The sequence below is a fragment of the Macaca fascicularis genome, chromosome 19 (genome assembly GCF_037993035.2).
Source record: "Macaca fascicularis isolate 582-1 chromosome 19, T2T-MFA8v1.1".
NCBI classification, from domain to species: domain Eukaryota; kingdom Metazoa; phylum Chordata; class Mammalia; order Primates; family Cercopithecidae; genus Macaca; species Macaca fascicularis.
The window spans coordinates 10,536,008-10,560,378 of record NC_088393.1 but is presented as its reverse complement, the minus strand read 5'-3'; the positions used below and the strand labels follow the sequence as shown (position 1 = coordinate 10,560,378).

Sequence of the window (24,371 nt, the reverse complement as noted above, 5' to 3'; positions counted from 1 at the left end):
TGGGCCACTGCACTCCAGCTTGAGTGACAGATCAAGACCCTGTCTCCAAAATAAAATGTAAAAATAAAAGAAAATAAAAAAAGATTTGGTATAAACCTGCACCTCCCCCTTTTCCAGGGCCTGGATGGAGGCTGAAGGTTTGAATGAGGCTAAGCTCTCCTTTGAGGGGATCTGCTAGGCCGAAAAGGTTTGGGGTAGGGCTGGAACCCTCGAACTCCAGGACTGGGTGGGAGTGACCCTTCTCCTCCACTGTGGGGTGGGGCAGGAACAACCCAGCTCCTGGCGCTCGGCTCCACACCAGCCGGCCAATCAGCGCTCAGCACAAAGTTTCCCAACTTCCCAGTCCAGCTGTCAGCGCTCTCCCTCCAAGGAGCCCCGCCTGGCCAGGCGCTGGAGCGCAGGGCGAGGCCAGGGCGGGGTCTCGGGCAGTTTCCCGCGGACCCCGAGAGGAGCGGGCGCCGCGAGTGACAGCACCGAGCCCAAGGAGTCACCGCGCCCGGCAACCGCCCCGACTGGTCCCCCGCCTTGCCCGTGGGCCCCGCCAGGATGGGGAACCGCCAGGGCCTGGGCCAGCCGCGGGCCGGTCTCTGCCTGCTCCTGGCGGCGCTGCAGCTTCTGCCGGGGAGGCAGGCCGGTGAGCCGGGAGGGAAGAGATGGGACCCAGGGTCCACGACTCAGAGAGGGCCTAAAAGAGCGAGGCATGGAGGGGCGTGGAGGGGGAGGACGTGAGCGCTGCGTGGGGTCCCGGTGTGATGTGGGCGCATGAGTGTCCGACTCTGGGTGATTTGTGGGTGTGTGACTGTTCGGGGGTAGGGGTAGGGATGTGTGACTGCGTTTTCTGGCGAGCGCGTGGGAATGCATGCAATGTGCAGGTGTGTGCGTGTGTGTAGCATGTCTGTGCATTTGGAGTGAAATTGCATGTGTGCTTGCATGTGGAGGTTGATGGCGATAGTGTGACTGTGAGTGACAGGGCAGTGCTGGGAGGATGTGTACTGCGACAGGTGAGTATGCACTTGTGCGTTTGTCTATGTGCTGATTTTCGAGGGTAACCGTGTGTGTGGTTATGCGTGTGACTGTGTGTCTCTGAGTGCCCCTATGAGGGGTGTAGTTGTGATTTTTGGGTGCAAATAATTGCCCATGAGGATGAAGGTGAGTGGGGACGAGTATGGGAGGGCTCTTCGGGAACTCACAGTTTCTTTTGCGTCTCTTTAAATGGCTTCACCCCATTCTCCCTTTCCCTCCTCTGCCCCAAATTGGCGAGTGCCCGTCTCCTCCCCTCCCTCCCTGTCGCCCCCTCCCCCACCCCGCGGTCCCCAGAGCCGCGATCAGCACCATGGACAGGGCCTCGGGGAGGGCCACGGTGAGGGGCGAGGCGGGGCGGGGCGCAGGGCGGGGCGGGAGTGGAAGTTGCTTCCCCCCTCCCACCCCAGCTGCTGGAGCCTTGGGTGTTTTTTCCGAGGAATTTCTCAGGGGCCCCCAAGGGGTCCCGGGGGCCGCCGGATGGGTGAGTCAGCGCTGACGCACGCCCAGCTGCGCGCATCTGGCTGGGCGCCCTGTCCCGCCCCGCAGGGTTCGGAGTAGGGGGCGCTCCGGGAGTCAGGGGATGGCGTGGCTCCCTGGGGCTTCCCTGATCTGAGAGACCTCAGACTAGGCCCTCCTGGAAATCCCTTTCTAAGGTGAGCTCAGTCTCCCAACACACACACACACACACACACACACACACACACCCCACAGCACACTTCTTACTTTGGAGTCCAGGAAGGTGCCTGTCCATATGGTTAATCCCTGATTGGACCATTCCGCATTCCCACGCTCACACATCCACATGGTCATGCAATCTCAGGCATCCACTCTGAATATAAGTCCCCTGGGACTCCAGGAATGTGAAACACCGTGTCCAGGCAACCCTCTCCAGTCACCCGCCAAATGGTTCCAGCTTTTATGACCCTCCCACGCGCTCAGTTTCTCACACACGCTGCCCCTGACATCTGAACAAACGCTGTCAACATTCACAACCCATCACCCACTCTCTGGCTGGGTCACACTCTCACACAGAATGGCACTCCCCCACCAGAAGTCCGAGGTGTTACAGTCACAGACACACCTGCAAGCTCGCTGCAAGCGTTACATGGCCACGCGTCAAGTAACTGCACCTAATCCCTCCATTAGAAGCAAAATATTTGCACACATTGACACCCGGAGAAATGACATGCCCAGCTATTCTCTGCCTGGCTCATTCAGACTCACCCACGCTTGTACAATCTCATGCACATACACATATTTGCACACACACCGCACACCTGGGGGATTCCCAGCCATGCCCTGACTCAGCCCCTGCCTCTGTCCCTTCACATCCCAGACCCCAGCCAAGATCCCCCTGGGGGCCCTGACCAGTACAGGGGAGAGTGGCAGGAGGCAAGTTGGGTCCCTGACAGACCCCCCGCCCTCTGTCCCCGTAGGCAGGACTCAATGCCGCTTATGTGACTTTTTGTCATAATGCCAGCTATGAAAAGAAAGGGCAGTCAGTTTCTGAAAGGTCATTCCAGAAGGGACACAAGTTTCGAGCAGGATATCTTTGAGTTGGATGCTGGGAAGGACTTTCTTACTGTAAATGAGTGGTAGTTGAGGGGAGACCCTCTTTCCTCTGCAGAGAGGTTAGTGTGCGGGTCAGGGGAGAGCCTCCAGGCTGGGTGAGGTCGTTGATCTCAATCCTCCCCGGGGCCCCAGCCTGAGATGGGGCAGCTGGGATGATTGTTCCGTGGGGAAGTGACTCTTGTGGTCAGCAGAGCCTGGGAGCCCAGATCTCAGCCCCAGGGGACTGCAACCCAGATTTCTCTTAATAACAGCCCAGCCACAAAACAGGCAATTAGAGATGGGGGCTGGGGTGATGGGTTGGGGAAGGCGAGTGGAGAGAGAGAGATTGAAAAAAGAGAGAGAGAGAATGAGAGAATGAGAGAGAGAGAGAGAGAGAGAGAGAGAGAGAGAGAGACTTGGACACAGATAGAGGCCTGGAAAGACCCAGCACAGAAAGTGGGACAGAGAGAGGGCGGGCAGGGATGCAGAGAGAAGGAGATTGGAGGCAAGAGGAAACAGAGGCTGACACAGGCGTCTGAGGAGTCTGGAAAATGAGGGCTCTGACCTAGGAAGAGTGGGAATCGGGGTCCTTCATCCAAGCCCCTGCCTCCCCAACGTCTTCCTCCCCCCTCCCCCGCCCCAGCTCCCTGTGGTGAGATCAGCAGAGCCGCCCCCAGGGGTGAGGTCATGGCAGATTCGGGAGAATCTAGCTCCTGCCAAGAGGCTGGGGCAGGGGGTCAGTGGGACAATTTGCTGAGGGTGGGGGGAGGGGGAAACCAGACAGGGGGCTCGGGGCCCAAGGGAAGCCCCCACCCGCCCCTGCCCAAGCCATGTGGTTCCACTTAGCACTGGCTGGGCTGCTTTTCGGGGTGGGGCTGGTAGCGTGGCCTAGATTAGGAACTGTTGGGCCAGACAAGTCCTTTCCTTAGCTGGGATGAAAGAGGGACAGGGTCAGACAGGGGAGGTCTGGAGGTTATTGGAGACAGCTGATCAGAAGAAGAAGGTCAGAGAGATGAAACGAGGAGGTCATGGGTCAGGTGGAGGAGATCAGGATAGGCAGTGGGAGAAGGTCGGGGGTTGTCAGAGGGTGGAGGTCAGAGGGGAAAGTCAGAGGGAGGAGATCAGAAGGGAATGTCAGAGGGAGGAGGTCAGAGGGGAAAATCAAACGACAGGAGGTTGGAGAGGAAAGTCAGAGGGTGGAGGTCAGAGGGGAAAGTCAGAGGGAGGAGATCAGAAGGGAAAGTCAGAGGGAGGAGGTCAGAGGGGAAAGTCAGAGGAGAGATCAGAGGGGAGGCTCAGAGGGAGGAGGTTGGAGGAGAGGGTCAAAGGGAGGAGATTAGAGGGGAAAGTCAGAGGGAAGAGGTCAAAGGGGACAGTCACAGGAAGGAGGTCAGAGGGGAATGTCAGAGGAGAGGAGATCAGAAGGGACATTCAGAGGGAGGAGGTCAGAGGGGAAAGTCCGAGGGTGGAGGTCAGAGAGGAGGGTCAGAGGGAGGAGGTCGGAGGGGATGGTCAGAGGGAGGAGGTTACAGGGGAAAGTCAGAGGGAAGAGGTCAAAGGGGAAAGTCAGAGGGAGGAGGTCAGAGGGGAAAGTCAGAGGGAAGAGGTCAACGGGGAAAGTCAGAGGGAGGAGGTCAGAGGGGAAAGTCAGAGGGAGGAGGTCAGAGGGGAAAGTCAGAGGGAGGAGGTCAGAGGGGAAAGTCAGAGGGAGGAGGTCAGAGGGGAAATTCAGAAGGCGGAGGTTGGGGTCAGGCAGAAAAAGGAGATCAGAGGGAATAGACTGGGGTCAGGCAGAAGAAAATCAGAGGGCCAGAGGGGGTAACTGGAAAAAGAAGTTAGTGGGCATGGTCAGAGGCAGAGTGGTCAGAGGGAGGAGCTCCAAAATGGCTGTAGTCAAAAGGAAGAGGTTGTGGGTGACAGTGGTCAAAGGAGGAGGTTAGAGAGAGGGAGGAGGTGGGGGAAGAAAACACACTAGAAGCCCCTCCTCTCCACATGGGTTACCTCTGGCAAGGGGGCTCCAGGCCTGGGATGTAGCCCTAGGGAGCCTGTGCGGGGGAGTGGGGAGAGGGGGACAGTTCCACTCTGGGGCTCAGGCCAGGAAGCTTTGATTCATCCCAGAACTAGGTCAACTTTTTTTCTCACCAAAAACCAAGGGGAAATAAAAACAGAGTCAACAGGCTGCTGAGGTCGGAACATCTGTGGGGTGATGAGGAGGCAGGGGGTGCTGGGGGCCCAGGCCTGCTCCTTCTTCCTGAGCCACAAACACATGGTGTGAGGGAGGGAGAGGCTGAGCCCCCCCAAAAAAAACCCTGAGCCTCTATCCTGGAGTCCTGGGCTTGTTCTAGCTGTTCCCCACCTCTGCCCCCCAACGGCTTCTCTCTGCTGCAGATCCTGTGGATGTCCTGAAGGCCCTGGGTGTGCGGGGAGGACAGGCTGGGGTCCCCGAGGGGCCTGGCTTCTGTCCCCAGAGGACTCCAGAGGGTGACCGGGCATTCAGAGTGGGCCAGGCCAGCACACTCGGCATCCCCACGCGGGAACTCTTTCCAGGTGAGCTGGAGTAGGAGGCCTGGGTACCTCCCTGGAGAGAGGCACTGCTGGGCCATCTGAGCTGCCCTGTTCCCTCTGCCCACCCAGATGGCCACTTTCCTGAGAACTTCTCCTTGCTGATCACCTTGCGGGGCCAGCCAGCCAATCAGTCTGTCCTGCTGTCCCTTTATGATGAAAGGGGTGCCCGGCAGTTGGGCCTGGCACTGGGGCCAGCGCTGGGTCTCCTAGGTGATCCCTTCTGCCCCCTCCCCCAGCAGGTCAACCTCACAGATGGCAGGTGAGCATGGGGAGAGTGGGCAGGGGACCGTGGATGAGGGGTGGGGTGAGAAGCACCCACACGGAGGCCGTCCCCTTGCAGGTGGCACCGTGTGGCGGTCAGCATAGATGGTGAGACGGTGACCCTGGTAGCTGACTGTAAAGCTCAGCCCCCTGTCTTGGGCCATGGCCCCCGCTTCATCAGCATAGCTGGACTCACTGTGCTGGGGACCCAGGACCTTGGGGAGAAGACTTTCGAGGTAGGAGTTCAGTGATGGGGGAAACTGAGGCAGAGGGTTGGCTGTTTTGTCTGCAGCCTGAATCTGGAGAGGATATTAAAGAAGAAAGATACCAAGCTTCAATCTATCCCCAGGAAGCTGAGGGAAGCAAGTGTATGCTTTCACGCACCGTTGCAGCGTGCGATTGTGAAATTGCAGAGCCACAAGACCATAATTTTTTTTTGAGATGGAGCCTTGCTCTGTCACCCAGGCTGGAGTGCAGTGGCTTGATCTCAGCTCACTGCAACCTCCACCTCACGGGTTCAAGCGATTCTCAGCCTTCCGAGTAGCTGAGATTACAGGTGTGCACCACCACACTCAGCTAATCTTTGAATTTTTAGTAGAGACAAGGTTTTGCCATGTTGGCCAGGCTGGTCCTGAACTCCTGGCCTCAAGTGATCCATCCACCTTGGCCTCCCAAAGTGCTGGGATTACAGGTATGAGCCACCGCGCCTGGCCAACACCATAAATCGTGACGAGGCCTACTTGACTTGTTGTAGGAAGATCCGGTTGTGCCAGTGCATGCTTGTGTGTGCCGTTGCAGTGCATGACTGTGAGATTGCAGAGCCACAAGACCATAAATTGTGACAGCGCCTACTGGGCTTGTTGTGGAAAGATCTAGTGGTATTGTGCATCTGAGACTGTGACCTGAGATGGTACTGGTTGCTGTGATAGTGTGTGATTGTATAGGGGCAGTTATAACTTTGGGAGCCAGCAAGCAGCTGTGTTGTGTGGCAGTGTGATGTGTGTTCTGGGTGTGGAGACCTTTGTTAACTGTGTGTGACCGTGATGTGTGTCACCTCTGGGAGGCCAGGACCTGATCTACCTCATGTTCCTCCTTATCCCTAGTACTGGATCTTCCCACAACAAGCCAAGTAGGCATTGTCACAATTTATGGTGTTGGCAGGGCACGGTGGCTCATACCTGTAATCCCAGCACTTTGGGAGGCCAAGGCGGGTGGATCACTTGAGGCCAGGAGTTTGAGACCAGCCTGGCCAGCATGGCAAAACCTTGTCTCTACTAAAAGTTCAAAAATTAGCTGGGTGTGGTGGCACACGCCTGTAATCTCAGCTACTCGGGAGGCTGAGAATCGCTTGAACCCATGAAGGAACTGATGCACCCCTAGTAGGGCAGATGTGTGGGATGGGATGTGGCTTGTGGTTGGGATCGGGTGTGCCCCCGATAGGATCTTTCCTTGTCTTAGTTACAGGGGGTAGAGGAATCACTAGGGCTGTCATGGGGTCACCTCCTCCTTATACGTAGTGTGCTCTGGATGGGAGAGCATCACACCCTGGTACCAGGAGGTGGGTAGGACTTCTGGGGGATGAGGGGTCACAGTAAGCCTGTGGCTGTATGGCTGCCTTCCTTGACTCCTACACCCCCCACCCCCTAGGGAGACATTCAGGAGCTGCTGATAAGCCCAGATCCTCAGGCTGCCTTCCAGGCTTGCGAGCGGTACCTCCCCGACTGTGACAACCTGGTACCGGCAGCCACAGGGGTGAGTGAGGGGCTCCATGACTCCTAATCTCAGGACACAGGCTGGGTCCTTCCTGGCTCCAGATCCCTGGAAAGAGTGAATTCTCATCCCCCAGACAGAGGGTTAAGTGACCCATGACCTCAAACACATCCCAGGCGTGAATGACTTTGACCTCAAGTCATATTCCTGAGCCACCCTTGACCCCAGGTTACATGAATAACATCAACTCCAGGTCACAGGGCTGAGTGAGGACACAATGGACCATGAGCCAGCCTCACCCCAGGTGACCTGAAGGATGGGGTCTCTGCTGGTGGGATGCTCTGGACCTGACTGGGACCCTCCTCCCAGGCTCCCCAGGGTGAACCAGAGACCCCTCGTCCTCGGCGGAAGGGGAAGGGAAAAGGGAGGAAGAAAGGGCGAGGTCGAAAGGGGAAGGGCAGAAAAAAGAAGAACAAGGAAATTTTGACCTCAAGTCTACCTCCTGACTCCCCAGAGAACCAGGTAAGAGCCCTGAGACCACCTGACTTCCGGCCTTGACTATCTGACTTCTGGTCTTGGTGCTTGACTTCTAGTCTCCCATCCCTACTAATCTCTGGTCCCTCATCTATGATCTTTTTCTCTGGTCTCTGATCCATGAGCTCTGACTTCTCTCAGCTGACTGATGACTGTCAGGGTGACTGATGACAGGGTGGGAGTGGGTCCCATCTTACAAGCTCTCCCATCTCTGACCCCCTCAATCTCCAGTCCTGGGGCACTAGAGGGAGGGGGCAGATCCAGATAAGCTCCTGATTTTAAGCGGGTTCTTGATGAGGGCTACTGTTTAAGGGGGATCATTGGCTAGGTTGAATGATGCGTTCATTAGTTAGTGTGTCATTGTTTGGGGTTCCCTTCTTGGGGTCATTGGGGACGGTTATTCATTGGGAGAGTCATTAATTGGGGGCATTATTTGGCTTCCCTGATAGGTATTGCTGGATAGGGGGGAATCATCGAGGGAGATATTAATTGAGGTCAGTGTTTGGGGTGCACCTAGCTGGGATCACTGTGGAAGGTCATTGATAGAAACCATTATTGGTGCCACCAATGTCCCCAGTTTAGGGTCAATGACTGGGGGGTTGTTGGTGGATGGTCACTGACTGGAAGTCATAGTGGCATCACTCATTGGGGCCACAAGTTGGAAGAGTGATTTCAGGGGGTCGCAGATGGGGTAACTGATTTGGGAGTCCCTAAGGGGATTATTAGGAAGTCATTGATAGGTGGAACTACTGTTTGGGGGTCATTGGTTAGGACACTTTTGTTGGGCTCATTTATGGGTATTCATTGTTGGAGCATCACTGGTTAGAGGAATAATTGATTAAGGGTCACTGATGGGGGTTATTAGTTGGAGAGTCACTAGTTAGTGCTAATAGTCAAGAGAGTGTCACTCGTTGAGGTCACTGGTTGGGAAAATCACTGAATGGAGCAGTAACAGGTTGAGGCCAGTGATGCCAGTGGGAGGGGTTGTTTGTGAGTCACTGGTTCTAGAATCATTGGGGTCTGTTGATGTAGGTCATTCTTGGTGGGTCACTGGGTTGGGGGGTCCTTGGTGGGGGTCATTGCTTGGGGTCTTTGACTGGCGGGGGAGTCACTGGTTGCACTACATCTCAGTTCCAGATCTTCTTGGCCAAGAATACAGACACCAGGAGTAGTGGGCCCCTCTTCAACCCCTTCCTCAGCCTTGTCCCCTCACCTGGGGCCCCACCACCCTCTTCCCACACCCCCCAACCCCTGCCTTGACCCAGTTCCTCTGCAGCTGTGCAGGCTAGAAGGAGCCGCCACTCCCTCTCTGACTGTGGCCTGGCTGACTGGCCGCTGAACTCTGCCTTGGGAGAGGACATGTGGGCTAGGCTTCCGGGAGCCTGGCCCTGAATGTTGGACCTTGACCTTGACCTCTGGGTTCCAGGGCCAGCCTGGCTCAGCGCCTCCTCCATCCACGATGGCTCCCTCTGCTGGAAGCTCTGGTCCAGCCAGCACACTTTTGTCTCCACTGGCCTCCGGTGCTCTTTGGGGAGCCTCCTCTGTCCTGGCCCCAAACTGGGAGCTCCTGGGGACAGTGGGAGGGTGCCTCCCTTTTGTCTTGATTGCCCTGACCTGAGACCCAAAGCTCCCTCCATCCCTGCTCCAGACCTCCACTGACATCCCCAAGACAGAGACTCCAGCTCCAAATCTGCCTCCGACCCCTACGCCTTTGGCCGTCATCTCCACTGTGACTACTGGACCCAATGCCACAATCCTAGAGGTTGGATGGGGCTGGAAGAGGGAAGACCCCAGGGGTTTGGGGGGTGGTAGACAATAAGGAGGTCAGGGAAAACTTTGGTCTGTCCTAATGTTCTCAGGGGAGCTTGGACCCTGACAGTGGAACCGAGCTGGGGACCCCGGAGACCAAGGCAACCAGGGAGGATGAAGAAGGAGCTGATTCCACCATGGGCCCTGACTTCCGGGCAGCAGAATACCCATCTCGGACTCAGTTCCAGATCTTTCCTGTGAGTCTAGGTGGCTGGGGTTAGGTGCAAGAGAGTGGGATTCCTATTTAAAAATTTATTTATTTAGGTGGGGCGCAGTGGCTCCCGCCTGTAATTCCAGCACTTTGGGAGACCAAGGCAGGCAGATCATTTGAGGTCAGGAGATTGAGACTAGCCTGACCAACATGGTGAAACCGCATGTCTACTAGAAATACAAAAAATTAGCCAGGAGTGGTGGTGTGCGCCTGTAATCCCAGCCACTGGGAAGGCTGAGGCAGGAGAATTGCTTGAACCTAGGAGGCAGAGGCTGCAATGAGCCAAGATCGTGCCACTTCACTCCAGCCAGGGAAACAAAGTGAGACTCCATCTTGAAAAAAAAAATTTTTTTTATTTTATTTTTTCATTTTTTTTTAAACTTTTGTTTTAAGTTCAGGGGTACAAGTGCAGGCTTGTTACGTAGGTAGACATGTATCATGGGGGGTTCGTTGTACAGATTATTTATTTCATTACTCAGGTATTAAGCCTAGTATCCATTAGTTATTTTTCCTGATCCTCTCCCTCCTCCCACCCTCCACCTTCCGATAGGTCCCAGTGTCTGCTGTTCCCCTCTATTTGTCCATGTTTTCTCATTTAGCTCCCATTTATAAGTGAGAACATGTGGTATATGGTCTTCTGTCCCTGTGTTATTTTATTTACTTACTTTTCTCACATCTTGAGGGCTTAGAAGGGATTCCTACCAGGAGCCACGAAAAGCCAGTCTCTCTTTTGGCTTCGGCACCTGCTTGTGTCAGGCACTGTGCTAATAGTTGACTCTGTGACTAGACAGAGGTGCTTGGCTTTTACTCCAAGTACCAGGAGATGCCACTTGAGCACTTGTGAAGGAACATGATCTGACTCGGAGTTTTGAAAGCTCCCTCTGGGCCGGGGGCAGTGGCTCACACCTGTAATCCCAATGCTTTGGGAGGCGGAGGCGGGGAGATCGCTTGAGGCCAGGAGTTTGAGGCCAGCCTAGACAACAGTGAGGCCCCATCTCTTAAAAAAAAAAAAAGAAAAAAAAGAAAAGAAAAAGAAAAAGAAGAGCTCTCTGGCGGCTGAATGACACATGGACAGTAGGGGGAGCCAGAGGGGCGGCAGGGAATCTGCAGTGGGGATGTGACCTGGAGGGAGATGGGAGGGAGGGATGGAGAGAAGTGGACCGATTTGGAACATGCTCCATTTTGGTCTTAGAGAAAAAATGGATACACATTTGATGTAACTGAACCCAAGCTCAGTGGCTTGATATTTGAAAGGAAAACAAGAGAGACGAGAACTGGTGGAAGGAAAAGCAGGTTTATTCCAAGAGACAGCAAACCAAGAAGATGGTGGACTCTTGTTCCGAAGCACCATCTTAAGTCAGTACAGATTTTAGGCTGTTTTTATGTTAAGGGCAGGGAGAAGAGAAGAGGGTAGAGATCAAGAGGTAACTGAGGCAGGGTACGGTGACTCACACCTATAATCTCAGCAATTTGGTAGGTTGAGGCGGGAAGATCACTTGAGCCCAAGAGTTTGGGACCAGCCTGGGTAACATAGCGAGACCCCATCTTTACAAAATAAAGAAAAAATTAACCGAACCCAGTGGTGGTGCGTGCCTCTGGTCCCAGCTGAAGCGGGGGGATAGCTTGAGCCCAGGAGGTGGAGGCTGCAGGGAGCCATGATCACACCACTGCACTCCAGCCTGGGTGGCAGAGCAAGACCTTGTCTCTAGAGAAAAGAAAAGAAAAGAGGCTTGGGCTGGGCACGGTGGCTCACGTCTGTAATCCCAGCACTTTGGGAGGCCGAGGCGGGAGGATCAAGAGGTCAGGAGATTGAGACCATCCTGGCTAACATTGGTGAAAGCCCGTCTGTACTTAAAAATACAAAAATTAGCTGGGCATGGTGGTGGGCGCCTGTAGTTCCAGCTACTCAGGAGGCTGAGGAAGGAGAATGGCCTGAACCTGGGAGGCAGAGCTTGCAGTGAGCCGAGACCGCGCCACTGCACTCCAGTCTGGGTGTGAGAGGGAGACTCTGTCTCAACATAATAATAATAATTATTATTATTTATTATTATAAAGAGGGATATAAATATATCCTCTTTTATTTAAAGAGGGATATAATAATAATTATTATTATTTAAAGAAAATAATAATTTAAAGAAAATAATAAAGAAAAGAAAAGAGGCCAGGTGCAGTGGCTCCTGGTTTGAGTTCAGCCTGGGCAACATAGCAAGACCCTGTCTCTACAAAAAATAAAATTAGCCGGGCATGGTGATGAGTGCACCTGTGGTCCCAGCTACTCAGGAGGCTGAGGAGGGAGGATCACCTGAGTCTGAGGAGATCGAGGTTGCAGTGAGCCATGATTGTACTGCTGCATTCTAGCCTGGGGAATAGGGTGATCCTGTCTCAAAAAAAAAAAAAAAAAAAAAAAAAAAAGCAAAGCAAAGAAAGCAAGCAAGAGAAGGAAGGAAGGAAAAAAGGAAGGAAGGAAGGAAAGAAAGAAGGGAAAGACAGAAAAAAGGAAAAGCCTGCTTGGGCAATAGAGTAACTCTGAAAAAAAAGAAAGAAGGAAGAAAGGAAGGAAGGAAGGAAAGAGAGAGAGAAGGAAGGAAGGAGCCAAGCATGGTGGTTCATGCTTGTAATCCCAGCACTTTGGGAGGATGAGGCAGGTGGATCACCTGAGGTCAGAAGTTCGAGACCAGCCTAACCAACATGGTGAAACCCTGTCTCTACTAAAAATATAAAAATTAGCCAGGCATGTTGGTGGACACCTGTAGTCCCAGCTACTCGGGAGGCTGAGGCAGGAGAATTGCTTGAACCCAGGAGGTAGAGGGTGCAAAAAAGAAGAAGAAAGGAAGAAGAAGAAGAAGAAGAAGAAGAAGAAGAAGAAGAAGAAGAAGAAGAAGAAGAAGAAGAAGAAGAGGAGGAGGAGGAGGAGGAGGAGGAGGAGGAGGAGGAGGACGAGGACGAGGAGGAAGAAGAAGAAGAAGAAGAAGAAGAAGAAGAAGAAGAAGAAGAAGAAGAAGAAGAGGAGGAGGAGGAAGAAGGAAAGAGGGAAAGAGGGAAAGAAGGAAAGAGAGAAAGGGAGGAAGGAAAAGCCTAGGTGTTCCACAGCGGAGGCACATAGGCACATAGTTGTAACTAACTTGCCCTTGGTACCTTGTTACCTGGAGTGCTTGTTGTGTGCCAAGCATTATTTCAATTCATTCATCTTTGCATGCGATACACACAGTCGTCATTCATCCACTGACTTTACAGGTGGACCAATTACCTGTAAGTGGCCATAGGGGTTGACTAAATTTCCCAACATCACTCAGTTAGTAAGAGGTAGATGCAGGATCAGTATTGGGCAGCACGCTCTGGAGTTCACGCTCTTCACCTTGACATGGCACTGCCTAGTGGATGCGGGGGGGCTGAGCTTCTCAGTGCATGTTGGTTACAGTAGAGGAGAATCGGCTCTGAGGGTAGACCCTGTGTGTGTGTGCATGCACGCGTGCGTGATCAGATAGCTGAGGGGTTTATGTCCAAGTTCACATCTCTTGTCTCTCCATCTCCCCTGACCCCACCCCAGGGTGCTGGAGAGAAAGGAGCAAAAGGAGAGCCTGCAGTGATTGAAAAGGTGAGGGGTCTGGATTGCGAGGGGGTTGAGGGGCTTCATGATGACAGGGGTCATCGACACTCATTTCTCCCTTTAGGGGCAGCAGTTTGAGGGACCTCCAGGAGCCCCCGGACCCCGAGTAAGTCATGGCTGAGTTTCCTTCTTCCAGTCTTTCCCTTCCAGCTGAGGGGTGTTTAAGCCCCTGGAGTGAGGAGTTGGGGTGTAATGTTGCCTGGCCAAGTGGAGGGTAGTGGACATTTGAGGCTGAAAGGATGAGTCAAAATAGGGAGAATGAACAACATAGAGACTGGGCAACATAGCAAGACCCCATCTCTTTAAAAATAGCCACATATTGGCCAGGCGCAGTGCCTCATGCCTGTAATCCTAGCACTTTGGGAGACTGAGGTGGGCAGACCGTGAGGTCAGGAGATCAAGACCATCCTGGCTAACACAGTGAAACCCTGTCTCTACTAAAAATACAAAAAATTAGCCGGGCGTGGTGACGGGTGCCTGTAGTCCCAGCTACCCGGGAGGCTGAGGCAGGAGAATGGCGTGAACCTGGGAGGCAGAGCTTGCAGTGAGCCGAGATAGTGCCACCGCACTCCAGCCTGGGTGACAGAGCAAGACTCCATCCCCCCCCCAAAAAAAAATAGCCTCATATTAAAAAAAAAAATAGTGGTACCCACTTGTAGTCCCAACTACTTGGGAGGCCGAGGTGGGAGGATTGCTTGAGCCCAGGAGTTGGAGGCTGCAGTGAGCTATGATCATGCCACTGCACTCCAGCATGGGTGACAGAGTGAGATCATCTCTAAAAAAAGAATAGGGGTCAGAGAGTAGCGTTGGGGGTGAGTGTGGGTCAGCATTGCATTGGAGGAGTTGGAGTGACTCTGTAGTGGGGTAGGGAGGTCAGCCTGAGGTTAGAGTCAGTGAGTGGTAGGTTGAAAGTCAGCCTAGCTCAAACTTTGCACTTCCTGTGACTCCTGTTTCTCTGTCCCCAACAGGGGGTGGTTGGCCCCTCAGGCCCTCCTGGCCCCCCGGGATTCCCTGGCGACCCTGGTCCACAGGTAAGAGACTCCCACTGGAGTGTATACTTCCCAGAGGAGTGAGGTTTGGGGCTGGGAGCATGATGGTCTGAACATAGATATGAGGGCGTGGCACTCGGGAACACCATCTCAGGGCTGGCACTGACCTCTTCTGTTCTCTGTCTCCCATCTGTGAACTATTTCTCTGGTTCCCCTTGTGTTTCTGGGGCGTACTCTTTGCTTTTCTTCTTTTGCCTGTCTCTGTTTCTGAGTGTCTTTCATCTCTGTCTTTCTCCTGTTGTGACTGTCTCTGTCTCTCTTCTGTCTCTCTCTGTTGGTCTCTGTCTCTCTCCCTCCCCCCATCTCTCTATCTTTGCCTCTCTCTCTATTTCTCCATCTCTGTCTCTTTACCTGGCTTTTCTGTCTGTCTGTCTCTCTTTGTTTCTGTCTCTGTATGTCTCTCCATCTGCCTCCATCCTTCTCCACCTCTCTCTCCCCTTCTCTTTGTCTCTGTCTCCATCTCTGTCTTTTCCTTTCCCCGTCTCTCTATTTCTCTCTCTCTCTTTCCTTGCCATGCTCCCTCTTTGATTCTGTCTCTGTCTGTCTCCATCTCTCCCTCTCTCTCTCTTTCTGACTCATCCTTCTGTGCCTCCCCTGTCCGCGCTCTCTCTCTCCCTCTCTACCTGTCTCCACCTCTCTTCCCCCATCCCTCTCTCAGGGCCCTGCTGGCCTCCCAGGAATCCCCGGCATTGATGGGATCCGAGGCCCACCAGGCACTGTGATCATGATGCCGGTAAGGAGACGGAGTGGCCCAGACTTGGGGAGTGGAGTCCTGGTCCAGGAGGGGGCTCTCCTGGGGGCTTCCCTCACCACTAAATTCCTCCCAGTTCCAGTTTGCAGGCGGCTCCTTTAAAGGGCCCCCAGTCTCATTCCAGCAGGCCCAGGCTCAGGCAGTTCTGCAGCAGACTCAGGTGAGTGGGAGGTGTGGACGTAGTGGGAGGAACCCCAGAGAGTGATACAGCCTGGGCGTAAGGAGGGGCTGGGCAGGAGAAGGGGGATATTTTTCTCCTGTAGATGCCTCTGCGGGGAATGTTGGGGGTCTTGTGGGAGGCCCCAGGCTCTGACCCCTCTGTCTTTCCAGCTCTCTATGAAAGGCCCCCCTGGTCCAGTGGGGCTCACTGGGCGCCCAGGCCCTGTGGTGAGTAACGGGACAACTGCATGGAGGGGGCGGTGCATGCCATTAGTGGAGAAGAATCATCTTCTAACCACAGTTCTCCATCTGTCCTCCCATAAGGGTCTCCCCGGATATCCAGGTCTGAAAGGAGAGGCGGGAGCACAAGGGCCACAGGTGAGACTGGTGGAGATAGGGCAGGATCGGATGGGAAAAGCCTTCCCCCAGGACCACAGGACACAGTGCTGGATGGGGAAAATGCCACAGGGGCTGGGGATACCCTTGCAATTCATGACTTTCCTAGAGAATGGCGGCTCACGTCTGGAATCCCAGCACTTTGGGAGGCCGAGGTGGGAGGATTGCTTGAGGCCAGGAGTTCAAGACCAGTCTGGGCAACATAGGGAGACCCTGTCTGTACAATAAATAAATATGTCCTTCCAAGCTGGGTACAGTGGCACACACTTGTAGCCTCAGCTCCTTGGGAGACTGAGGAGGGAGTATTACTTGAGCCCAGGTGTCCAGCCTGGGCAATACGGCAAGACCCTATCTCTAATTTTTTTTTAGTACAATAGAATAAGTCCCTCTTTCTTCTTATTTTCCTTTCCTTCCTCCTTTTCTCTTTCTTCTAGGGTCCCCGAGGCCTGCAGGGACCTCATGGACCCCCTGGCCGAGTGGGCAAGATGGTGAGTGACAGCGAGGTCCCCAGACCACCCCTTATCCATCCCTCGACACCCAACATGAGCCTTGGCTTTGTGACCTTGGAGTCTGCTGGTGTCATTAGTGGGACAAGAGTGCCGAAGACAGGGAACAGCAGCTCCGCTGAACGTGTGGTAAAGGAATCCAGCCAGGCCGTAGAGTCAGGAAGGACTGCCTGCAGGAGTGACGCTTGCCCTGAGATCTGAAATAGAACCAGATCAACAGATGGGGAAGTGGAAGAAACAGCATGGCAAAAAAGAGGCCTGTCACATGGAAGGAAATGACAAATAAGTCAATTTCAGATAGAGTCATGCACCACATAATGGTGCTTATAAGATGATTGGCTGCATGCGGTGGCTCACGCCTGTAATACCAGCACTTTGAGAGGCCAAGGCAGGTGGATCGTTTGAGGTTAGGAGTTTGAGATCAGCCTGGTCAACATGGGGAAACCCCGTCTCTACTAAAAATACAAAAATTAGCCGGGCATGGCAGCATGCGCCTGCAATCCCAGCTACTCGGAAGGCTGAGGCATGAGAATGGCTTGAATCCAGGAAGCAGAGGTTGCAGTGAACCATTGCACTCCAGCTTGGGTGACAGAGTGAGACTGTGTCTCAAATAATAAGAATAAGAATAAATAAGTAAGTTGTTGGTCCCATGAGATTATAATACTGTATTTTTACCATACCATTTATATGTTTGGGTATGTTTAGACATACAAATACTTACTATAGCTGGGTACGGTGGCTCATGCCTATAATCCCAGCACTTTGGGAGGCCAAGGCGGGCACGTCATGAGGTCAGGAGATTGAGACCATCCTGGCTAACATGGTGAAACCCCGTCTCTACTAAAAATACAAAAAATTAGCTGGGCGTGGTGGCGGATGCCTGTAGTCCCAGCTACTCAGGAGGCTGAGGCAGGAGAATGGCATGAACCCGAGAGGCAGAGGTTGCAGTGAGCCGAGATCATGCCACCACACTCCAGCCTGGGCAACAGAGCAAGACTCTGTCTCAAAAAAAAAAAAAAAAAAAAATCAGCCATGGCATAGCGGCTCATATCTGTAATCCCAGCACTTTAGGAGGCTGAGGTGAAAGGATGGCTTGAGCCTAGGAGGTTGAGACCAGCCTGGGCAACATGGCGAAACCCGGTGTCTACACAAAGCACAAATAAAAAATTAGCCAGGTATGGTGGTGTGCACCTGTAGTCCTAGCTACTTGGGAGGCTGAAGTGGGAGGATTGCTTGAGCCAGGAGTTCAAAGCTGTGTTGAGTCATGATCATATCACTGCACTCCAGCCTGGGCAAGAGAGCAAGACCTCAGCTCTAGAACACATAAATACATTTTAAAAAATAATATCTTAGCCTGGGTGTGGTGGCTCATGCCTATAATTCCAGCAGTTTTGGAGGCTGAGAAGGGTGGATTACTTGAGTTCAGGAGTTCGAGACCAGCCTGAGCAACCGGGTGAAACCCCCACCATCTCTACCAAAAATACAAAAAATTAGCCAGACATAGTGGCATGCGCCTGTGGTCCCAGCTACTCATGAGGCTGAGGTTGCAGTGAGCTGAGAATGTGCCACTGCACTCCAACCTGAGTGACAGAGTGAGACCCCATCTAAAAAAAAATCTTGATGTTGATGATGATGATGAAGTTGGGTTCCTAATTTGGGGGAGGGTTCATCATTGACTTTTGGGCTCACTTTCTCCATAGGGCCGCCCTGGAGCAGATGGGGCTCGGGGCCTCCCAGGGGACACCGGACCTAAGGTAGGTGATGGGGCTGAGGTAAGACTTGGTGGGGGCTGTCAGGCTTATGAGGTCATGGCTCACTGGTGTCTCTGGACAGGGTGATCGTGGCTTCGATGGCCTCCCAGGGCTGCCTGGTGAGAAGGGCCAAAGGGTGAGTGTGTGAGGTCCCTCCCCCAGATCTAAGCCCTCCTCCCAGTATTCAACTCCCCCCTCTCCTCCCTCAGTATCAGAGTCATGATGCCCATGTCACTCCTCACACCCCATCTGCCTTCCCAGGGGGCTGGTCTCTCTGCCAACACCCTTCCACTCTGAACTCCCCTCTGTTCCCTCTCCAGGGTGATTTTGGCCATGTGGGGCAACCCGGTCCCCCAGGAGAGGATGGTGAGAGGGTAAGTTTGGAAGAGAGTTAGGGTCTGGTTTGGTGAGTAAGTTTGGAAGCCTGAATGAGAATCAGAGAGGAAGATCTGGAGGTCTCAGTGGCCAGCCTGAGAGCTGGGGACACACTGTGGGGTGAGGAGATGAGACTTGCAGGTCTAGGATTGGAGTCAGGTGCCTGAATGGAATCCCATGGACTTAGTCTGCAGGTTCCCAGGGATCTTGGTCTAATTCCGAGACCCCCTGGAAGGGGCTGCCCAGATGAGAGGAGGTGGCTCTCCCAGGGTTGTGTCTTCCTGTTCCCAAGTAATGATGCTTTCCCACAGGGATCAGAGGGACCTCCAGGGCCCACTGGCCAGGCTGGGGAGCCGGTGAGTATCAGGGATCCCTGGGCCCCTTGCTTGGTACAGGGGAGGGAGTCAGGACTCCCAGGGCCCCAGGACTTATAGGCTCCTGGGAACTCGCAAGGCCACACAGAGGTGATGTGGAGATAATTCGCCTGCTCCCTTGCAGGGTCCACGAGGACTGATTGGCCCCAGAGGCTCCCCTGGCCCCACGGGTCGCCCGGTGAGTGTCACTGGCTCTCTGCATCCCTGTCTGTCTTTTTGTTTGTTTGTTTGTTTGTTTGTTTGTTTTGAGATTAGGGTCTCACTCTGTTGCCCAGCCTGGAGAGCAGTGGTGAGATCTCAGCTCACTGTAACCTCCGCCTCCTGGGTTCAAGCGATTCTCATGCTTCAGCCTCCTGAGTAGCTGGGACTATAGGCACCCAAAATCACACCTGGATAATTTTTGTATTTTTAGTAGAGATGGGGTTTCACCATGTTGATCAGGCTGGTCTCGAACTCCTGGCCTCAAGCGATCCTCCCAAAGTGCTGGGATTACAGGTCTGAGCCACTGTTCCCAGCCCCTATATATCTTTTTTTTCTCACTTTTCTGCCCTCTGCATGTCCATATCTGTCGTGGCTTCTACGCCCACTCACCTTTCTTTTTCTTTTCTTTTCTTTTCTTTTCTTTTCTTTTCTTTCTTTGTTTTGACAGAGGTTTGCTCTTGTTGCCCAGGCTGGAGTGTAATGGCATGATCTCTGCTCACTGCAACCTCCACCTCACAAGTTCAAGCTATTCTTCTGCTTCAGCCTCCTGAGTAGCTGGGATTACATGCCTGGCTAATTTTTGTGTTTTTAGTAAAGATGGGGTTTCACCATGTTGGCCAGGCTGGTCTTAAACTCCCAACCTCAGGTGATCCGCCCGCCTCAGCCTCCCAAAGTGCTGGGATTACAAACACGAGCCGCGGTGCCCAGCCCCGCCCACCTTTCCACCTGCATCTCTCGGTGTCTCAGACTCAGGCTCCCTGCTTGTTGCTGTGTCTTGGTCTCACATCCTCTTTTCCCCTAGGGTGTGACTGGAATTGATGGTGCTCCTGGTGCCAAAGGCAATGTGGTACGTGCCCTGTGCCCTCTGACCCCGATTGTCCACATCCCTATTCCCTTCCATGACTGACCCCCCCAAGTCAATTTCACTACCGCCTCAGCACCATGACCCCTCTCAGCTTCACTGAAACCCCACTTTCTCCTCAGGGTCCTCCGGGAGAACCAGGCCCTCCGGGACAGCAGGGAAACCATGGGTCCCAGGTTTGGACTATCCTTCCCAATAATGGGGCATGGGAGTGGTCAGTTGAGACCTTAGACCACGCCCAGGCTTCCCAACCTCCACACTCACCGCTTCTTTCTTATGCCTTCGCTCATCTTCTTTTTCTGTCCCCAGGGACTCCCCGGTCCCCAGGGACTCATCGGCACTCCTGGGGAAAAGGTGAGTGACAGCTCCACCTACCGCAACCTCCTCAAGTCTCCTTCCTTCAACTCTGTTGCCAGGAAAATCTTCCCACCAGGACCCCTCTGTTAGCTCTGGATAGTGATAAACTGCAGCATTCCCTAAGCCAGCCCAGAGTTACAAAGTGTCCTTGTTGGGGAAGGATTGGTTGCAAGAAACAGAAACCCACCAAGGCTAGCGCACATAAGGGATATTGTCAGGATACAGAGAGCCCACAGAAGCCTGTCACAGAAGATATTACCAAGATGTACGGGCCCTGCGGGCTCATCTTTGTTCCCTGGCACATCTGCTTCCGCCTTCCCTGGCAGACACACTTCTTTCTGCACATATCTTTTTTTGGGGGGTGGGGACAGGGTCTCACTCTGTCACCCAGGCTGGAGTGCAGTGGCTCAATAATGCCTCACTTCAGCCTTGACTTCCCTGGGCGCAGGTGATTCTCCCACCTCAGTCACCCGAGTAGCTGGGACTATCGGCACATGCCACCATGCCTGGCTAATTTTTCTTCTCTCTCTCTTTTTTTTTTCTTTTTTGTAGAGATGGGGTCTCCCTGTGTTGCCCAGGCTGGTCTTGAACTCCTGGGCTCAAGCAATTCATCTGCCTTGGTACCCCAAAATGCTGGGATTACAGGCGAAAGCCATGATGCCCAACTGGGCATTTTTAAAGAGAGGGGTGTGCCTATGAATCCTCTATTTCAACGTGTCTCTTGCACTGTTTTAACTCAATTGTATTAATTATCTTTGTGGGTACATAGTAGGTATATATGTATGGAGTACATGAGATGTTTTGATACAGGGATGCACATAAAGAATCATGTCATGGAGAATGGGGTATCTGTCCCCTCAAGTATTTACTCTTTGTGTTACAAACAATAGTTATACTACTTTAGTTTTTTTTCTTTTTCTTTCTTTCTTTTTTTTTGAGACGGAGTGCAGTGGCTCAGTCTCGGCTCACTGTAAGCTCCGCCCCCTGGGTTTCACGCCATTCTCCTGCCTCAGCCTCCCGAGTAGCTGGGACTACAGGCGCCTGTCACTACACCCGGCTAATTTTTTGCATATTTAGTAGAGACGGGGTTTTACCGTGTTAGCCAGGATGGTCTCAATCTCCTGACCTCATGATCCACCCACCTCAGCCTCCCAAAGTGCTGGGATTACAGGTGTGAGCCACCACGCCTGGCAGTGTTTTTTTGGTTTTTTTTGATGGAATTTCACTCTTGTTGTCCAGGCTGGAGTGCAATGGCATGATCTCAGCTCACTGCAACCTCCGCCTCCCATGTTCAAGTGATTCACCTACCTCAACCTCCCAAGTAGCTGTGATTACAGGTGCCCACCACCACACCCAGTTAATTCTTGTATTTTTAGTAGAAACGGGGTTTCACCATGTTGGTCAGGCTGGTCTCGAACTCCTGACCTCAGGTGATCCACCCTCCTTGGCCTCCTAAAGTGCTGGAATTATAGGCGTGAGCCACTACGCCTGGCCTCTTTTAGTTATTTTTAAATGTAAAATTAAATTATTACCCGAAGCCGGGCACAGTGGCTCACGCCTGTAATCTCAACACTTTGGGAGGCCGAGGTGGGCGGATCACCAAGGTGGCCTGGCCAACATAGTGAAACCCCATCTCTAATAAAATTACAAAAATTAGCCGGGTGCTGAAGTCCCAGTTACTCCAGAAACTGAGGCAGAAGAATCACTTGAACCTGGGAAGAGGTTGCAGTGAGCCGAGATCGTGCTACTGCACTCCAACCTGGGTGACATGTAATTGACTATAGTCAACTTCTTGGGCTATCAATCTTGTACTGTTTTTATATTCTTCCTTGCAACCTTCCCAGAAGCAATGGATTTCTGAGGATCAGAGAGGGAAATAGGCTTGCCTGGGGTCACACAGCAAGTTTGGGCAGAGCTGGGATAGATTTCCTGGCCAGTGAGGTCTGCTTATTTCCTAACCTTGAGGCGGCTGCATGTCTGCGTAGATCTGATCCTAGTGGTACTCCAGAGCTCTGAGCACCTCTGTCTCTCCCCTGCTGTTCATCTTCTTTCAGGGTCCTCCTGGAAACCCAGGAATTCCAGGCCTCCCAGGAGCCGATGGCCCCCCGGTAAGAACCACGAGCTGGGAAAAGTAGGAAGGAGAAGGGGGAAGCTTGGGAATTGGAATGGCGAGTTTTGGTCTCTGACAACTTAGAATGTTTCTTCCCCAGGGTCACCCAGGACATGAGGGCCCCACGGGAGAGAAAGGGGCCCAGGTGAGTCACCAGGAGGTTAGGCTGGGTTGGGGACGAGGGTCGGGAGGCAGGGCCTGGAGTCAGGGGCCACAGAGGAGAGAGATGAGGACTCTTAGAATGTGGAAAGGACTGTCTGGAATGGCACTGACCTTATCTTCCTCCCAGGGTCCACCAGGGTCGGCAGGCCCTGCAGGCTATCCTGGACCTCGGGGAGTGAAGGTAGGTGATACTGGGGCCTTGCGGGTAGGAGTGATTTACCAGCTTTGGGTTCAGGGATGCGACGCAGCTCCATTGGAAACTTCTGAATGTGTGGAGAGGGGAATCAGCTGGTCAGGCCAGATGTCATAGGACTGTGGTTTGGAGCGGCACAGCCAAGGACAGCCTTACAGTGTGTTGTCACCTTGTCACCTTGTTCCTGAAAACAGCTAAACCCATTAGAGGCCGAACACATTTATTTCTTTTTTCTTTTTTTCTTTTTCTTTTTTCTTTTTTTTGAGACAGAGTCTCGCTTTGTCACCCAGGCTGGAGTGTAGTGGAGTGATCTCGGTTCACTGCAACCTCTGCCTCCTCCCTGATTCAAGCGATTCTCCTGCATCAGCTTCCCGAGTAGCTGGGACTACAGGCATGCACCACCAGGCCCGGGTAATTTTTGTATTTTTAGTAGAGACAGGGTTTCACCATGTTGGCCACGTTGGTCTCGAACTCCTGACCTCAGGTGATCCACCCTCCTTGGCTTCTCAAAGTGGCTGGGATTACAGGCGTGAGCCACTGCGCCTGGCCCAAGGGTTGTGTTAACTCAAACTCAGAATCACATAATCTATACGCACACTAATGCTGACTTAAGCCAAGAGCTGCACCTTGGCTAAATAGAGGTGCAGGGGCGTTAGAGTTCACATCCATATGGAAGCTGAGTCCAGTGACATTGTAACCAAATATAGATGTAATTTACCTGAACATGTGTGCATTAGACAAGCTTAGACACTCTATAATCAAGGAATTGGCTATACTGTAGCAGGCACAGAGTCTGGCAAGCATCACTCTCAGAGTTACATTGTAGCCAAGCATAGTTACATTTTTTATCTTTTTTTGTTTTTGTTTTTGAGACCTGGTTCTGCTCTTGTTGCCCAGGCTGGAGTGCAGTGACACCATCTGGGCTCACCACAACCTCTGCCTCCCTGGTTCAAATTATTCTCCTGTCTCAGCCTCTCGGGTAGCGGTATTACAGGCATGTGCCGCCATGCCTGGCTAATTTTTGTATTTTTTATAGAGAAAGGGTTTCTCCGTTGGTCAGTCTGGTCTTGAACTCCTGATCTCAGGTGATCCGCCCACCTTGGCCTCTCAAAGTGCTGGGATTACAGGTGTGAGCCACCACGCCCAGCCCTAAACGTTTTATTTTTTAGAGACAGGGTCTTCTCTGTTGTCCAGGCTGGAATATAGTAGCATAATCATGGCTCACTGAAGCCTTCAACTCCTGTGCTCAAGTAATCCCCTCATTTTAGCCTCCAGAATAGCTAGGACTATAGGTGTATGCCACCAGGCTTGGCAGTTTTTTCATTTGATTATTATTATTATTATTGAGACAGGGTCTCACTCTGTTGCCTGCGCTGGAGTGCAGTACCACCATCACAGTTCACTCACTGCAGCCCGGAGCTCCCAGGCTCAATCAGTCCTCCCACCTCACGCTCCCAGGTAGCTGGGACTACAGGTGCATGTCACCACATCTGGCTACTTTTTTTTTTTTTTTTTTTTTTTTTTTTTGGTACTTTTTGTATAGATGAGGTTTTCCTATGTTGCCCAGGCTGGTCTGGAACTCCCGGGCTCAAGCAATCCTCCAGCCTCTGCCTCCCACAATGTTGGGATTATAGGCCTGAGCCACCATGCCCAGCCTCTAGTTACATTAATTGATCCCTAGTTGAGTCTAGTTACATTGTAACCAATCCCTACCTGTAGTAGTTGAGTCTAGTTACATTGTAGCCAAAGCTAGAGAACAACTTGCAGCCAAGCTCAGTTACATTGTTTCTCTGTGGCTGGAGACTAACCACATGGGTTGTATTGGATCCAAGTGCATTGTCATTGTAGCCACTG

General features: G+C 52.8%; 1 protein-coding gene across 1 annotated transcript in view; it reads left to right on the top strand.

Moving 5' to 3' along the window:
* The first annotated feature begins 427 nt into the window (after positions 1-427).
* The window catches only part of COL5A3 (collagen type V alpha 3 chain), a 51,961-nt gene continuing 28,017 nt past the window's right edge, over positions 428-24,371 (top strand). The window contains exons 1-27 of the mRNA XM_005587918.4: positions 428-634; positions 4,963-5,121; positions 5,209-5,398; positions 5,480-5,636; positions 7,048-7,152; positions 7,480-7,632; positions 9,293-9,406; positions 9,504-9,650; positions 13,212-13,259; positions 13,336-13,377; positions 14,240-14,302; positions 14,979-15,053; positions 15,148-15,231; positions 15,402-15,458; positions 15,555-15,608; positions 16,061-16,114; positions 17,833-17,886; positions 17,966-18,019; positions 18,204-18,257; positions 18,570-18,614; positions 18,757-18,810; positions 19,636-19,680; positions 19,818-19,871; positions 20,005-20,049; positions 22,107-22,160; positions 22,263-22,307; positions 22,452-22,505. Of these exons, the coding sequence (XP_005587975.3) occupies positions 547-634; positions 4,963-5,121; positions 5,209-5,398; positions 5,480-5,636; positions 7,048-7,152; positions 7,480-7,632; positions 9,293-9,406; positions 9,504-9,650; positions 13,212-13,259; positions 13,336-13,377; positions 14,240-14,302; positions 14,979-15,053; positions 15,148-15,231; positions 15,402-15,458; positions 15,555-15,608; positions 16,061-16,114; positions 17,833-17,886; positions 17,966-18,019; positions 18,204-18,257; positions 18,570-18,614; positions 18,757-18,810; positions 19,636-19,680; positions 19,818-19,871; positions 20,005-20,049; positions 22,107-22,160; positions 22,263-22,307; positions 22,452-22,505 (2,148 nt within the window). The 5' untranslated portion in view covers positions 428-546. The remainder of the gene's footprint in view (positions 635-4,962; positions 5,122-5,208; positions 5,399-5,479; positions 5,637-7,047; positions 7,153-7,479; positions 7,633-9,292; positions 9,407-9,503; positions 9,651-13,211; positions 13,260-13,335; positions 13,378-14,239; positions 14,303-14,978; positions 15,054-15,147; positions 15,232-15,401; positions 15,459-15,554; positions 15,609-16,060; positions 16,115-17,832; positions 17,887-17,965; positions 18,020-18,203; positions 18,258-18,569; positions 18,615-18,756; positions 18,811-19,635; positions 19,681-19,817; positions 19,872-20,004; positions 20,050-22,106; positions 22,161-22,262; positions 22,308-22,451; positions 22,506-24,371) is intronic.